The sequence below is a fragment of the Maylandia zebra genome, linkage group LG7 (assembly GCF_041146795.1).
Source record: "Maylandia zebra isolate NMK-2024a linkage group LG7, Mzebra_GT3a, whole genome shotgun sequence".
Classification (NCBI taxonomy): domain Eukaryota; kingdom Metazoa; phylum Chordata; class Actinopteri; order Cichliformes; family Cichlidae; genus Maylandia; species Maylandia zebra.
Window position 1 is genome coordinate 17152799 of NC_135173.1, and position 16126 is coordinate 17168924.

General features: G+C 40.7%; 1 protein-coding gene across 1 annotated transcript; it reads left to right on the forward strand.

The window, feature by feature from the left end:
• The first annotated feature begins 390 nt into the window (after positions 1–390).
• Positions 391–16125, forward strand: pik3c2g (phosphatidylinositol-4-phosphate 3-kinase catalytic subunit type 2 gamma). The gene is made up of 33 exons (XM_004567729.4): positions 391–469; positions 916–1444; positions 1557–1636; positions 1894–2045; positions 2750–2864; positions 2975–3086; positions 3495–3565; positions 3729–3792; positions 3901–4026; positions 4192–4222; positions 5030–5213; positions 5343–5465; positions 5629–5757; positions 6285–6399; positions 6493–6626; positions 6775–6963; positions 7338–7431; positions 7592–7686; positions 9670–9850; positions 9990–10097; positions 10201–10293; positions 10442–10571; positions 10664–10800; positions 10888–11057; positions 11151–11307; positions 11403–11512; positions 11618–11786; positions 12275–12393; positions 12513–12609; positions 12703–12766; positions 12900–12979; positions 13711–13836; positions 14611–16125. The coding sequence occupies exons 2-33, from the start codon at positions 1007–1009 to the stop codon at positions 14761–14763; spliced, it is 4146 nt and encodes a 1381-aa protein (XP_004567786.1). The 5' UTR covers positions 391–469; positions 916–1006; the 3' UTR covers positions 14764–16125.
• Position 16126: the final 1 nt, after the last annotated feature.

The window sequence follows — 16126 nt, forward strand, 5'->3', positions numbered from 1 at the left end:
TCCAGTGTGTTAGTTGAACTGGACAGACGTGTTTATCCATGTTTATGATCACGTTTAAAACATTTTGACACACATACAGTAAAGTCAGAAGTGATGCTGCTTTGAAAATTAATGTCACATATGGTTTTCCATTGGTTAACTCGTGAAAAACACACACGCAAATTAAATCTAATCAGCATTTGAAACATACAATGAAAAGTCAAGATTGTTTTGTGTTTTCAAATTTTAATGTAAGACTAAGAACTAACTGGAATTAGTTCACCTGTACAACAACAGCACACGCACACATATGTAATACACAGTTTTGTCCAGCAGAGGGCAACTTTGTGACGCGGGAGAGGGAAGAGGAGGAACAGTGGGAGGAGCTAGCAAACCTTTCCAGATTTCTTACAGGTCTAACTGGCTGGGCTTGGCTTCATTCAAGCTTTCACCTTGAACAGGATACACGCCGGACATCAGAGCTTTTACGGTAAGCTCACAAAAATATACCCGTGAATTTGCAAAAGATAAATCTTGTTATTCACAGCTACTCTTAACATTTTACTATAGAGGACCTTCTGTGACATGAAGGGAAAACACTACGTGATATGAAAAAGTACCAGGCTAGATTTGAGTTTGATTTAAATTCAAAAATCCCTGCTGTTCAGCTTTATACTGTCTAAAAATAGAATTTAAGTCATAATGTGTTATTTGTGGTGTCACTGATATATAACAAGGCATTGTTGTGGGCTTATTGGTGTGCTCTGTTGGATTTCCTGTTAAGATTTGAAAGCTTGTTAATAATTACACCAGCCTGAACCTTCAGATTCAGTTAGACTCTGCTCATAAAACCCGCCCTACCTTCAACAATTCGCATTTTCTAATGTAAGTCATCAAGTATCCTAACTTGTCATTATTAATAATACCACCACATAGGTTTTTTCTGTTCTGCCATGCTGTGAATGAAGGCCGTGCGGAGTGTGAAACACCAGCATCCAGAAAAACTTGTTTACATGAATAAAATGCAATGGAAAGCTCAGCTGAAACACTCCACAGAGAAGATGCGAGCGACACCGATCTCCCCATGCCTTTGAGGGACGATCTAGAAGCAATACACCTGTATGAGAGCATTGATGACCTATCACAAAATGATGGGCCTAATTTGTACGACATCCCAGAATCCCCCACTTTAACCCAGCCTAAACCTGGAAATGATATCTGGAATTTTGAGATCGGAGGTCCTGGAAATACCAACCAGCAGAGCACCATTGGTCGCCCCCCAGTACCCCCAAGATCTCCTAATCTACAAAGATGTAGGCTTCCCAGTGAATGTTTGAGAGGAGAAAAGGTCCTTCGACTTCCTCCTCCTCCTCCTCCTCCCAGGCCGGGACTCAAAAAGCAGGTTTCTTGTGATTTCAGCGAGCCTCTTCAAAGACTGACTCGCTCCAAGACCGTATGCAACCAAGTGAGCATCTCCAATACTCATTGTAGACAAAAAGCTCCTTAATGTTCAAGATCGAAACCCAAAATACAGAGAGAAGACTGAAGAGTGTCTCTTGTATTCTTTTCCTCATCAGGATATATGGGCCATCACACTCATAGACACTCCGGAGGGCAGCACCAAGACAATGGTTTCGTTTTCTGCTGCAACTGCCAGGTATGAAAATGACCATAAAAACAACTTGTGTGGAAATGAAATGACTATAAAATGCTTTTGTTTACAATATTCTCCTTTACTATGACAGAAATCAGGCAAACAAAATTAGTCACTGGACTTTAAATCTTATATGCTGTGTATTTACTGTCAATTGTTTTGCTACTGGACGGCTCCTCTGTAGTTCCAGTTGGTTTCTAATCGCAATCATACTTTCATTTGGAATTTTGCAACCTGTTTTTCTTCACTGTCTCTGGCAGCTTAATGTCAAAATACAAGCACACAGAAAGTCTTTACAACTCCGGTTTGGTATGCGGTCGACTGCTGGACATCAACCGTGCTCTGCTGCAGCAGGTCGAGGTGACTATCAGTGTGGTGTGGGACCAAAACCAGATCCCCATTCCCACCTCAGGTAACATTTGTATATATACCAGTTCACTTGCTTCTGTTAGCTAGCAGCAGCTCCCATCCAATGTCACAAAATACTGGAGAGAGAGAAATCCTTTAAAAGTGGCTACAATAGTGCAATTTGTACATTCAAATGTTTAAAACCCATCACTGAATTCACTGCAAAGCTTCTTCTGTCATCATGCACTGACTCTGAGATGACAGTGCAGCCATCACACATGGTATTTGGGCAGAAACGTGGGCTAAGCATCTTTCTGAGGTCTTTACTGAAAATGAGGTCTAACACAAATGTAATAATATTTTCTGTTGCAAAGTTTAACCACAAATCAATTTTCTTGCTTTTTGTCTGTCCTTAAGTATCTGCAGACAACTTAACAACATTTGTTTCTTCCTCCGTCTTTTGGTTTCTGTGGCAGTTAAATGAATTTAAAACAGGAAAAATGATCATAAAATGTTGCTTGTTACTCGTAGTCTGTTTTAGAAATTATGCATTATTGATATTTCTAACTTAAAAAAATAAATAAGTGGTAAAATTGGCATAAAGTGTTAACAGACTTATCAGCAGTCAAGTAAGCAGCTATTACCCAACCTCGCAACCCAGGAAACTGTGCTGAACAGGGTCATTTGTAGGTAATATCTATAAATGCTTCATAAGTTTCTTCATATGTTGGCATGTGTGGTGTCTCTGAAGTCTAATCTTTTATCCAGTGAACAGGACAGTGAAGAGTCTGATCGAGGACATCTCCCAGCTTCTAGACATCCCTCCTGACCAATCTGAGCATTGCGTATTAAAACTGTGCGACTCCGAGGAGGTTCTCCAGAAGTAAGTTTATTGCTAGATTTTACTGCAAAAGCTCATGACGTCCTCTTAAACCTGCATCGTTTAATGTGGTGTAATGCGCCCCATGCACTCTTTTTTTGGTCTGCCTTTAGTGAAGAGCTGCTCGGCATGCACGAGACAATTCAGATCTACTACAAGCTTAATCTAGAAGTCCCCGTCCGACTGGTAAACATCAACAGCATCAAACGTGGACTGGCCAGAGATGTGAGTGGCTCAAGGTCCTTTTCCATTTCCTCTTACAGAAAGGATCCTTTCGCTTCGTCCCAAGTCTTGAAACAATGTACAACTCTTCCCGTTCCCTGGCCGGTTTGTTATCGTGAGAACTATTGTAGCTGTAAAAATCTCCACCCTGAGCTCTTGACTTTGCTCTGTGTAAACATGACGCCATGACTGGTGGCATTTAGCGTGAAGACGTAAACAGAATAAAGGTGAACCCGATGTGCGCTTAGATTTAAATGCATAAAAGACAAAATATGCATGTTCACTGTCGTGTAATTAGTTAAATGTTTTATATAAGCTACATATTGGATATTATTTATGGAAGTTGTCCACATATGAGCGACACCATAACCATAAAAATCCAACATTCCGATCTATGTCGCCCCCTTTAAGGCTGTGGATGACAACACTGCATGCCAGCTGTTCCGGTTCCTTGCTTCTGCTTTCGTCTTCAACACCAGCAAGTAAGACAACCAGCAGCACTGCATACCACCAGCTTTGAGGAGTAGTTTCATTAACAATGACAGCTATTTGATGGCGAGACAGTCAGATGGTGTCTGTTTGCAGAAAACATGAAGAGAGCTGGTTTTACTACCACTTTGTTTACACTTTTTCCTCCCCTCTCAGGCTGAGTCTTCAGAGTGTGCTCAACACCTACTGTAGAGAGGCAAAAGAGCTCTTCAGTAATAAGGTCAGTAAAATAAATAAATAAATAAAAGCAGCTAGTGGATTTTCTTTCTCAATACATGGTTGTCCAATATTTCTCCTCATTTGTGTCTCGTCTTATTATGGTCTGCAGTCTGGGGTGAATATTGGTGTTATTGTGAGCCGTGCTCGGACCATCAGCAACCTTCTGTGTGGTGTCACGTGCCAAGAACTGGAGGATGCCATTGGCAACCTCAACAGGATTAACCCAAGACCTCTGGTAGGTTATATCACAGAAACAGAACCATCAGTATAAATAGAAGTTAGTATCACACTAACCTGCAAAATTTGCCTCAATCTCATCGTTTTTCTTGTACCTTTAAAAACCTGCAAAAAATGCCTGTTCACATTAAAAATGACAGATGTTTCATTTTTTGTGTTGCAGAGTCATGAAGAGATAAGTGAGTGTGCAGATGGTGAGTATCTATACTGGTACGTGTGTGGTTGTGTGTGGTGTATATTTACTGTAAACTTTTTGTTGTTGCTGGACAGCAAAGAAGTTTTTTAGATTATTTTGGGCGTCAGGTTTATTTCCATAAGGAGAATCTATTTGAAAGTGAAACAAGTTATTTACTCATTGAAGCGTTGGTGACTGGACTCCAATCAAAAAAAAGAGAGCAGATTAGTGTCAATAGTAGAAGTGTCTGTATAACAGACAGGATGAGGCATGTAGTGGGTAAAAGATCCTGGAAATAATGGTGTTAAAGGCAGAATGATAAAATAGCAGAGTTTTAAAGAGCAGGAAATAGCTTTTACTATATGTGACAGACAAGAAGATGATTGGATCAGAGTGAAGAAAGAAGTGTGATATGAAACCGAGCTCCCAACACAAACTTTCCCACCAACCTACATGGTTATGAATTTTTAGTTTTGTAACAACATGCTCAATATGCTCAAAAACTTGAAAAACATATTTGTTATTTAAATATTTACAATTTTTGGAAGACCACTGTCAGACATATCAGTTTTGCCTCTGGCGCACAAACATGGTGCTATATGTACACTACTCTTTACTAACACTGCTTCAGTGCCATGTTTTGCATTTTATCAATGCCAAAGGAAAAAGAGAGCAAACTACAATTCTGGTATACTACACCTGTTATTGATACATCTACATAAAGCAATGACGATCATTATTAAATGTTTCAGCTATCAAATTTTGCTGTAAAGGTTCTACTAAAAAGTTGGACTCTCTTAAGTGATGTTTATTATCTGTGCTCCAGCCATGCTCATTCTCCACGAGGCGCTGCAAAAGCTGCTGCAGGTGTTTTTTGAAAACTTCCAGTCAGACTTCAGTGCCCCGAAGGTAACGAGCAGCTTGCAAATCTGTGACGTAGACCACAACCGCGACATCCTCCAGCTCAAAGTTGCTGCTCTCTACAAACTACAGCCCATCTGGGTAGACATGTACGTGTGTGGTTATTGTATTTTTATATATTTATATATGCATGCACAAACTCAATTCACGCGCTCAAGCATGAATGTTAACCACACCGTTGATATTCACTGGATTCTTTATTGTTCCTCTTCTTTTAGTTACGAGTCGTTCTCTATTTCGTGTGAGCTGACGTACGTCGGAAGGAAGCTCTGCGACAGTGGAGTTTGTGAAAATATCAGCACTGCCTTGTCACACGGAAACACAATCCAGTGTAACCGCATGTAAGATTTAGATAGTGCCCATAAGTATAAATTTTATTTTGTCACGTCCAACTTCCTCTTTCTTCATTTACAACCGGTCTAAAGTACGATAATGTAAAATAATTGCAAGACAAACAACGCATGTAAATGAATAATATATAACCTATATGTTCTTTGTTTTTAGGATAGTATTCCCTGTTTCAATAAATCAGCTTCCCTATGAGTCCATGCTCACTTTTCGCCTCAAGGGCTCCAAGAAAGGCAAAACTGCTGAGCTTTTGTCGTGGGCTGTACTACCTCTTTACAGCGATAGGTAAGTTGTCATTAAAGCTTACATCTCTATAGCACCTATAAAGTTTTTGTGTCTATTTGGATTGGTTTAAAATTCATATGCACACTCATTGGACTTTACGAGCACTTGGAGACAGTGGGTAGGAAAAACTCCCTTTTAACAGGAAGAAACCTCAAGCAGAACAGCGCTATTTTAGCTGTAAAAATCTAAACCTAATTGGCTGATGAGATATTTGCAGTGATGAGGAGTTGGACAGGTGTTCCTAATAAAGTGACTGGCGAGTATATGCAACTGTGAATTAAATCATGTATTGGTGTTAACTGAGGAAACCCCAGTTCCACTATCTCTGTGTTTGTTTTCACGCATTAAAATGAAAGTGCTTCATTCTTTTAATACTTTAAAGACTCAAAACAACAGATGGAAACATGTCACTGTGCAAGAACAGTTTTCAAATTGCTTTGCATTGCATGTGTTTAAAGGCTGGTTGTGTTTTTACAAGCTCAGTGTAGTTCTGTTGCAATAAGTGTATTCTCTCTCTCTGTGTGCAGGACTCTCGTAACAGGCACCGTCTTGCTCTGTATGTCTACTTTGGCTGAGCTGTCTTTTCCTCCGTCCGCTGCCCTCTTTGACAGCCACAGACAAGCCACTGGGGTGATAATGCACGTAAGTAATACTGGACAGCTCTGCCCTCTGTTGATCAAAAAGCAAAACGACACCACATTCCTTGACTCTTTATCTTCTTACCTTTTCCCTCAGCTTCAGTTTCAAGACCAGGTTGAGTGGGAGTATAAGAGGCCCATTGCACTCCCTGGGTCAATATTGTTCACACAGGCTTGTGAGGAACTGCAAAAGAAAATGCTGGAGGTTTCAAAGAAGCATTGTCTCTGCTTGTGAGTAGAATGACTTAATTCCTGAGTCATTTGAGAACAGGACTAGTCAGAAATACCTTGAACTACGAGTTCTCAGTAATTCTTCAAGATTGCTTCCAGGGTTTTGTTGTCAAGCAACACATTCCTAAAATAATTTTTCTTTCACCAGTCTTACAGAGAATGAGAAAGCTTTCCTGTGGACGAAACGTCACAGCAGCGACAAACAAAGTACGTTCCTCCACCTGCTGCTGGGCGGAGTTTCCCACTGGTATCCTGAAAACCTGACAGAAATCTATACCATACTGGAGAACTGGGCTATCTATCTACCTGAGGAAGCCCTTTTCCTGCTTAGCGACAGGTACAGCGTTTACATGCAAAAATAAAGTGCTGTCACTTAGAAAAGCTGACCAAAAAATTTATACAACATATGAAAGTAGTTATCAGTTCAACTAACACAAGGTAATAACTGGGTACCCTAAAACAAGGTCAGCGTAGTCTTTGGTTCTGGCTTCCTTTAGCCTAACACTGATTGTCCTGGATCTGGAATATCATTTCTTTAATCTTCTTAATATTCCTGGCCACCTACATTATCATCATAAATGAAGCACAGTGCATAATTCAAGACAATAAACACTAAAGAACTTTTGTAATAGAAACTGATGGATATCTGGTTAATGTCATTCATTTAAAACAAAAATGATCTGAACCCTTTCCCACTGATCTCACTTCCAGCTTTCATGATCAGACTGTACGACAGACAGCCGTTCAGTACTTTGAGCAGATACCAGATGGGGATCTGGAGGTGTATTTACCACAGCTGGTCCAGGTGAGCAAACTAACACACATTCAAACCTTTCAAAGGAGATCTCAAAAAAAATATGATGTTGAAGTAGTTAAATTTTTCAGATGATAAATTGGACAACTGGTGGCACACTTTGCACGCTCAGTAGTTTGATGTGTGATTGATGAGTGATCATTTCCTGCAGGCACTGAAGAATGAGTGGAAATTGGATGGACCCCTGGTAATGCTGCTGTTGGAGAGATCACTTAGGAACATACGCATCGCTCAGCAGCTCTTCTGGTGAGTCAGACACTAAACTGATGAGGAATAATACTAAAACTACTGGCATTTAATTCAGGTGAAAATGTTTATTGCCATATTAACATGAAAAAAGCTGAAAGACTTCTGTCTTTACTAGAGATGGCACGATACCACTTTTTTATGTCCGATACCGATACCGATATCATAAATTTGGATATCTGCCGATACCGATATGAATCCGATATAGTGTTTTTTAATCAACAAAACTGTTTTTTTAAAATATCTTGCTGCATTTTGCAAGTCTGCAAGTTCATACTCAAGTTTAAAACAACAACTACACTAAAGCTATTCTGTTATACCTGTATACAAAAAAAATATTTCATAGTTCAGCAATACTGATCAATCTAATAAACTTAAACCTACACCATCCTCCCTATTCTGGTATTTTAAAGAGTACTTAGCGTAAATATTAAGCAACCTAACTAATAGGGTTCCAACTCCCAGCAACAACAAAAATAAATAAATAAAAAATAGGGAACCACCCCTCACGCGCCACCTCATGATGCTTAATCGACGTAATCAACCTTAATTTGATGAAGTGTGAAAAAAATGCACAGAAATCAATTATTTTTCAAGAAATATTAAATAGATTCAACAGCTTTCTTCAACAAAATTGCAGACAGCACAGATGGTACCTTCCCAAAGTAAAAAGTACTATAGCTTACTAGGGTATATATATTAGACTTAATAGTCACTATATACAGTAATTGACTTCTATTCATTTTACATCAAATTAAAACTTTGGGTGTCAGATAATTATTTATTAAAAGCTCGACATTTTAAATGAGAATAAGAAAGAAAAGTATGTCTTTGTGCCCCCTTTTCCCTGTTCATGCCCTATCGGCCCCCCTGGCTAAACTTTGCTAGATCCGCCCCTGCACAGTTACGTCAGCTACATAGAAAAAGATCCTCGAGTAGAAACTAATATTAAATACATTCTAACAGCAGCTGATCAAGCTTAAACGTGCTGCTGTTGTTCAGCCGCTGGTTTCCTCTTTCTGGTGCAAAGTGGGCCAAAAGCAAACAAGAGAGACGTACTCCCAACAGAAAAGCCGATCAGCTGATCGTTAAGCAGTTTCACCATTGAAGTAGCAGCAGGAGAGCGAGAGGCAGTCGCTTGTTAAGCTTAACGCAGGAATGCTTTACAAACATTCAGAGATGGACTTACACACTTGCTTTACTTCTCTCGGGATAACTTTGTCGGAGATGAAATGCCGGGTTGCTAGCGAAGCTCCACATGCTATCCAGACCACCACAGGTCCCGCATGCCACAGCCGCTCTATCACGTGATGCATACTGCTCCGACGTGCTAACGTTCTGAGGTGAGTTACAGCGTGTTGCAAGTTTTGTGAGGTGCTTTCGTGATATTTAATGGATCGGATTACATTTTTTATTTTTCTCCGATATCCGATCCAGTAATTTAGGTCAGTATCGGACCGATACCGATACGTAATATCGGATCGGTCCATCTCTAGTACAAATAGAAGCTATGTCTTTCTTACTGTAAAGGGTTGTGTGACATGACTTAAACTAGTTTTTCCATAACATACGAGGAACTGCAGGATTTCCCGCTAACTCTTCTCTCTTGACACTGTGCACCGCCCACTGCATAATGGGCCTCCCAATAAGAGATCTAAAGATACCAGCTGGTATAAAAATGCAGCTGCTATTTTTAGAGCTGATATCATTGAATATGATCACAGAAATATATAAAGAAGTACATTTTGTGCACGCTAAAAGAGGTGAAATTTAGGAAACTGCCTTTGTATTCTAGTGTGTGTTAACAAAGCAAATCTTCACTGGCTTTCACACACAGTTAAGATGCTTCACTTATCAGTCGACCTTATTTCTTTTAGTTCTAGACTCACTGTGTTTAGGTTCAACCTCTATGATGCTTTTAGGCAGTAAGTGACAACATCATGCATGCAAAGCTTTACAACTCATGCTAGAATATAATGTCAGGCTGCTGGAGGATGCCCGCAATGACCAACACTACCAGAGCTGGTTCAGTAAAATTCACGCTGCCCTGCTGCAGTGCTGCGGCCAAGCACTGAGGGAGGAGCTGCAGCGCGAAACCAAGCTGATGGCCGTGCTCGTACAGGTGGCTAGTGGCATTCGCAGTACTGACAAGGCTCGTCGTAAGGTCCGTAATTAACTCATTGGTGCATTCACTTCCTGGCTTATAATCCTTGTAATCATCGTGTCTGTCGATGTACAAGAAATGCATTTAATTTTTTGTTTTCTTTTGTGTTTTTTCTCCCGCTTTGCTCTTTTGTCTGCAGAGTACTTTGAAAAAAACAGGGTGGAGAATTGAAGACTTCTTTAAGGATGGGATCAGCTGTTGCCTACCACTAGATCCTGCTGTCTGTGTGAATGGAGTGAAGCTAGAAGTAAGATTGTTACCCACCACATCATATATCAGTATTTTTTTTTAATGCAAACACACAGCAACGTTTTATTTCAGGTGTTTACTCTTTGATGTGTTACTTCCAGGCCTGTAAGGTCCACAGCTCATTTGCTGCTCCTCTGGGGATCCCATTTATCTGCATTGACCCTCTGGCCAAGAACTACAATGTTATCTGCAAGGTGAGTAATGATATGCAGTTGGATCGATCCACACTGTGTTTTTGCTTGTTGTCTTCCAGGGAAATTAAATCTGTTTCAAAACTGCTATTACATAGCTCTGAATATTAGAGGACACTCTAAGGAAATCTCAGTTAAACGTGTTGTTCAGACAGGAGATGACCTGCGTCAGGACATGCTGGTACTTCAGATTGTCCGTGCGATGGACAGAGTGTGGCTCCAAGAGGGACTCGATCTACAAATGATCACCTACAAGTGTATTTCTACAGGCCAAGCTCGGGGTCAGTATGATAGATTTGTTTGTGCTTTTGAACGTCCATAAATAGTCTGGGAATTTGTGTTTTTCCAAAGCTTGTTATTTTATGCTTGTCAGGTCTGGTGGAAGTGATACCAGAGGCAGTGACCCTGGCAAAGATTCATAAAGAGTGGGGTCTGGGTGGAAGCCTCCGAGAGGACACTCTGGAGAAATGGTTTCACATGTTTAACAGAACTAAGGAAGACTACGAGAAGGTTAAGACCATCTGAAAAGCCTTTTCTTAACGATGCACTGTCACTGCTCCATCTTTCTCGTGCATAACACTTTCTGTTTATATGCAGGCTGTGATGAACTTCCTGCACTCGTGTGCCGGGTGGTGCGTTGCTACCTTCATCCTGGGCATCTGCGACCGCCACAATGACAATATCATGCTGAAAAAAAGTGGGCACATGTTCCACATTGACTTCGGGAAGATAATGGGCAATGCACAGATGTTTGGAAGTGTTAAAAGGCAAGTCAGCAAGCCAAGCAAAGCAGCATTTTGAAAAAGGACAGAGTGCTGTTATGTATGAGCAACAAAAAACATTTTCCTGCTCAATAATAGGGACCGGTCTCCCTTCATCTTTACATCTGAGATGCACCACTTCATCACTGGTGGAGGGCAGAAGCCTCAACGCTTGCATCGCTTCGTGGAGCTCTGCTGTGAGGCTTACAACATAATCAGACAGCGTTCTGCACTCATACTCAGCTTGTTGGAGCTTGTAAGACTAAATAACATTACAGTCCCTTTTTAACTCTGTCTGAGAACGGAAAACATCCCGTAAAACAGGTTTCTACCCATTGTGTATATTTCCAGATGCTACATGCAGGAATGCCAGAACTGAAGGACTCTAATGACTTGCAGTACGTCCAGAACAACCTCAGACCTCACGATACTGATCTGGAGGCCACCTCCTTCTTTACAAAGTAATGTGACGTGTGTGGCAACGTCTTCCTAAGAATACATATAATCCTTCCGCAAATAAACAAACTTGCATTTAATTTCTGCTGTTTGTGTTACACCTGTGGTAGGAAGATCAAGGAGAGTATGGACTGTGTTGCAGTCAAGTTTAACTTCCTGGCACACAACATTGCTCAACCCAAGACAAAGGGCACCCTGCCCCGGGAGAGTGCTCCTGCTCCTGCTAGTAACATTCAGGAAGCTGTCATTTTGGGATACTCTGCCAAGGGAAAAGATGTGGTAAGCCTGCAACTGCACTTTGGCCTCAGTAACAAAACAAACCATTATAAAATAGATTTTACCTGATGCACTAAAGGGCTGTTTATTAGGCCCAAATAGCTGGAGGAGGCAATAAAACACTTGGAAGTGACAGCGAATTCACACTTTTTTTTTTTGATTGTTTGCTGTCACTTACAGCTTGTCAGAAGGCAGTCTTGTGCTTATAAAGTCTTTCCCAAGGGTTGGGTGAGGAGTATTTGTAAGCATTTACTACTCTTTGATCCGAAGAGCTGTCCTGATGTCAAGTGCTTCTTCTTCTAGTCACATTCAGTCTATAGTAGAAATAACAGCAAGGATCAAGGATTCAGGTGTTTGCAAAAATGCAGTGAAAATAAAGGAGTTTGCATATGAGCAGTGATTTAAGCTACTAAAACAATCTCCCTGGAAGCTTTTAACACAGTTCCTGTAGTCTCTATCTAATGTAATAATTGGTTGTGTTTGATTTGCAGCTCTATGACCTAAGGATAACCATTGACGATGGGTTTCTGACCAGTGAGAAAACATTTGGACAGTTTGAGCTGATCCATAGGGAGCTGCAGAAACACTTTATTGAATCAACACTACCACAGTGAGTGAATAAATTAACATAAATCCTGCTCTCATGTATTATATTTTGTTGCACAGCTCGTTCTCATAGTAATTACATAATTAGATGCATGACTTCGCTTCCACTCCTTTGCTTCCAAGGTTTCCGAGCTGGTACCAGATGTCATTCACGCCAGGCAGGAAGATGTCTCTGCTGAATAAATACCTAAAAGAGCTTTTTGAAGGACCTTGCAAAGGAGTGAGTTTCTTCCCTGCTTTAGTAGTCCTTTGTGATTAGCTGTTTTCCCCATTAGAGCTGAACTTGAAAAGTATCTCAATTTGCCACCCGCAGAATGAATTTGTCTGCAGCTTGTTTCTGGATGGTCCAGGACATAACCGAGGTCCAAAATGTGCAGGTAAGAACAATGGAAAAAATATGTGAATGTGAGCGTTGATTGCGTGGTATATTGAGAAAAGTGTGATATTAGTTTATTTATAAGAAATTCCTTTGCTGTGATCTAATTGCACTTGTGTGATTATCTGTTGCAGAAGAGCAGCCTCAGGTCCAGCTTTACATTACTTACGTCAACTACAAGCTCTCTGTAATGATAAAACACCTGAAGAACATTGTGAGTTTCATTTATTCTTATTACTGTCCCGCAGCATTTAGCAAGAGTAAAGCATGTATAGTTAGGGTTCTATATCAGATATATACTCACTGGATACTACATCAGGTTCACCTCATTAACTTAGTCATACTAGTATGAGGTTGGACCGTCTTGCCTTCAGAATTCCTTAATTCTTCATGACATAGATTCAACAAGGTGCTGGAAATAATCCTCAGACATTTTGGTCCTGTTGACATGATAGTGTCACACAGATCCACTTTCATGTTGTGAATCTCTCATCCCGAAAGTGCTCGACTGCACTGAGATCTGGCGCCTGTGAAACACTCCTGTCTGGATTGAGTGATTGTCTGTGGCTCGGGAGATAGAATCGGTCATCTACTAATTGGATGGATGGTGGATCGAATCACCAACCTTCCGGTCCATTCATCGGAAAACAACTAGTGTAAATGCTAGATAGCCATAAAACAAAGTGCTTGTATGAATGAGGCAAGTTCTTTGAGTTTTGAGGTAGAGTAGAAAAGTGCTTTATAAGAACCAGGTCATTTACCATCAGGCACCAAGAACCACCCCACATTCAAAGTCTCTTAAATCACCTTTCGTCCCCATTCTGAAGCTCAGTTTAATCTTCAGCAGTTTGCAAAAATGCATTAGTTGCTATCATGTGACTGAGTGTACTTGTGGCACGTGCTCATTCTCCTCTGACTTCCTGTTCATTCGCCTCTCCTCAACAGAAGCACCCGAACGGTTCTAACCCTGATGCCTATGTTATCACATACCTGAGGCCAGACCCTCGGAGGCGCTCCAAGAGGAAGACAAAGATTGTCCGCAATAATGTCAACCCCATCTTCAATGAACTGGTAGTGCCATCATTCCTCCTCTCTATCCATGATTAGACACAGTCAAGACATCTTTTGGTACTTAGCTGTATTACAGGGTAGCTTGTACATTTATAATCTTTTTCCACTAGTACATAGTGGCTTGGCTTGGCTCAGCTCCACTAAGTTTTTGGGTTTTCCATTAGGTGGTAGTACGTGGCACCAGGTGCTTTTTTTAATATCTATATGGCTGGGGTTCCAAGCTATCTGAGGCAATCCAAAAATGTGATCGACTGAGTAGCGTCAAGTGGAAAATCAGCTAATAGTACTTAATACTTTTAGTCTGCGTGCCTTTCACATGGGTAATTTGTTTTCACTTAAACTTCTAAACTGAAGTGCTTAGTTTAAAAAAACAACAAAAAAGAAATTGTGCAGTACAGCCACAATCACAAATTTCACCTAATATGATGATGCATCCTTGAACCCTTGAGCTGGATTTTGTCATCATGCATTAGCTGTCACATGTACAGTTAATTGTGATGAAAAAAAAAGTTTGTTTTTCTTTTGCTTTGTGTTTTGAATACTTCTTCAGATAAATTGTTCTCACTCTGACTTATAACTAAATGTATGAATGTGTTTATATATTTCATTATAATGAGAGTTCCTTCTGTGCTGCTGCAGTCTGATTTACAACATGATCTTTGACCCACTAACCATCATATTCCCACAAATTTATAGCCTCTTATAAACTCTTATTTAGAATTATAAAACCACATCTTAAGCTAGGTAACTAAAGTGTCTCCTTCCTACTCACAGGTGGAGTACACTTCGGTCACACAGCTGAATGGGATAGTCCTGGAAGTGGTAGTAAAGAGCAAGAAGGCTTTTGTGGCTGCAACTAACATAAAACTGGACGAAAAGTTGCTCAATCAGGAGCTCTGGTTCCCTCTCGGAAACTCTGCTATCTGACCTCAGAGCTGCACTGCAGGCTTACTGCCAGCAGGGGGTGCAACCACATCAAGTGAGGGACCACATTCATGGATTTGAGAGGGAGATGCCTGAGAAGAGGAAGAATGCACTGTATACAAAACTGCATGCCAGTTATACCTATTTATCAGATGCAACTTTATCCCATTCCAGACTTGAAAACACTGCCAGATGGGAGTGTGTGGATAAAGTTACAAAACAGACTGAAAGAACACAGCGGACTGTTTACTGTGTGACACTGAATTTATTATTTCTAAATTTTTATCGAATGAAGGCCTTTTGTTCACTAGTTTTTCTAATGTTACTTTGGTGATGGATGAAGAAAACGTATTTTTTAATCACTGTGGCACTTTCGTTTGCACTTGACTTTGTTTTTACTGAGAGCAAAAAGCAGACCTTGTAAACGTGTACGTTGCCGAGGCTGTGGACGCGACAGATTAAAGAGGAGGTGATGCAGCACCGCCGGTTTGTTACCTGAGTGTGTTTGTCCCCTCAGGCTGCGTCAGCTGCACTGTCCTTGACCAGTGGGACTGGAGGCGTGAGGGGGTGAGGGAGAGCGTGTGAGCAGGATGACAACTCTGCCTTTTTGGCCCGTGGGGCTGAGTTAACACTCGCCCCCTCACCAGCCTTTTGCCTTATCCATCAGGAGCATTTGAACACCGATTTAGCACGTGTGCACGCAAAGGCAGACAATCACATGATGACAAAAAAAAAGAAAGAAAAATAAGACGCGCACACTTTCAAGGCACAACCAGGTCTTCGTGTTATCTTAATGCTGTCCTTTCTCTTGACAGGCCTGCTGACCCATACTTTCCTCTGCCTCATTCATAGTGATTTAGTGGCGAAAGAGGATAGAAATAGACTTCCCTGAACTGGATCTGGTTAAATTATGTATACCTCTGTGAATCGTATTTATATTATTCCCTGAAGGGTCTCTAACAGGGAAGTAGGGCTGTAAGATGGTACTCTTTAAAAGCTGTGCTCGTGGAGTATTAGTTTATCCTGGCGCTACACATCCGTTTCAGGCCTGATATATTGTTTTTCTAATCATTAACGATAAATACCTCCTTCCCCCACAAAAAATGTTGTGGATGTGCAAGACCCTTATACAGCATGTGCAATCAAGTTTACCACATAAAAAAGAAAAGAGATCAATCTACTCCTCTAAAATCATTACTCTAGGAATGTCTCTATTACTTTAGAGATGCAAGGAGAGAACTATTATGTGTGTTTTCAGACTCACTGGAGCCTTCTGGTCTTTTCTTCTGCAGCACTCAGTTGCAGGCAGTGGGGAAAAATAAATGCACTTCTATTTTCTGACAATAAAAGTGGTATTTATATCTGA

Coding starts and splice junctions, on each gene's coding strand:
- pik3c2g (XM_004567729.4), top strand. CDS start 1,007: ATGGAAAGCTCAGCTGAAACACTCCACAGAGAAGATGCGAGCGACACC. Junction 5,758..6,284: donor CTACCTCTTTACAGCGATAG/GTAAGTTGTCAT, acceptor CTCTGTGTGCAG/GACTCTCGTAACAGGCACCG. Junction 12,767..12,899: donor CCGAGGTCCAAAATGTGCAG/GTAAGAACAATG, acceptor TATCTGTTGCAG/AAGAGCAGCCTCAGGTCCAG.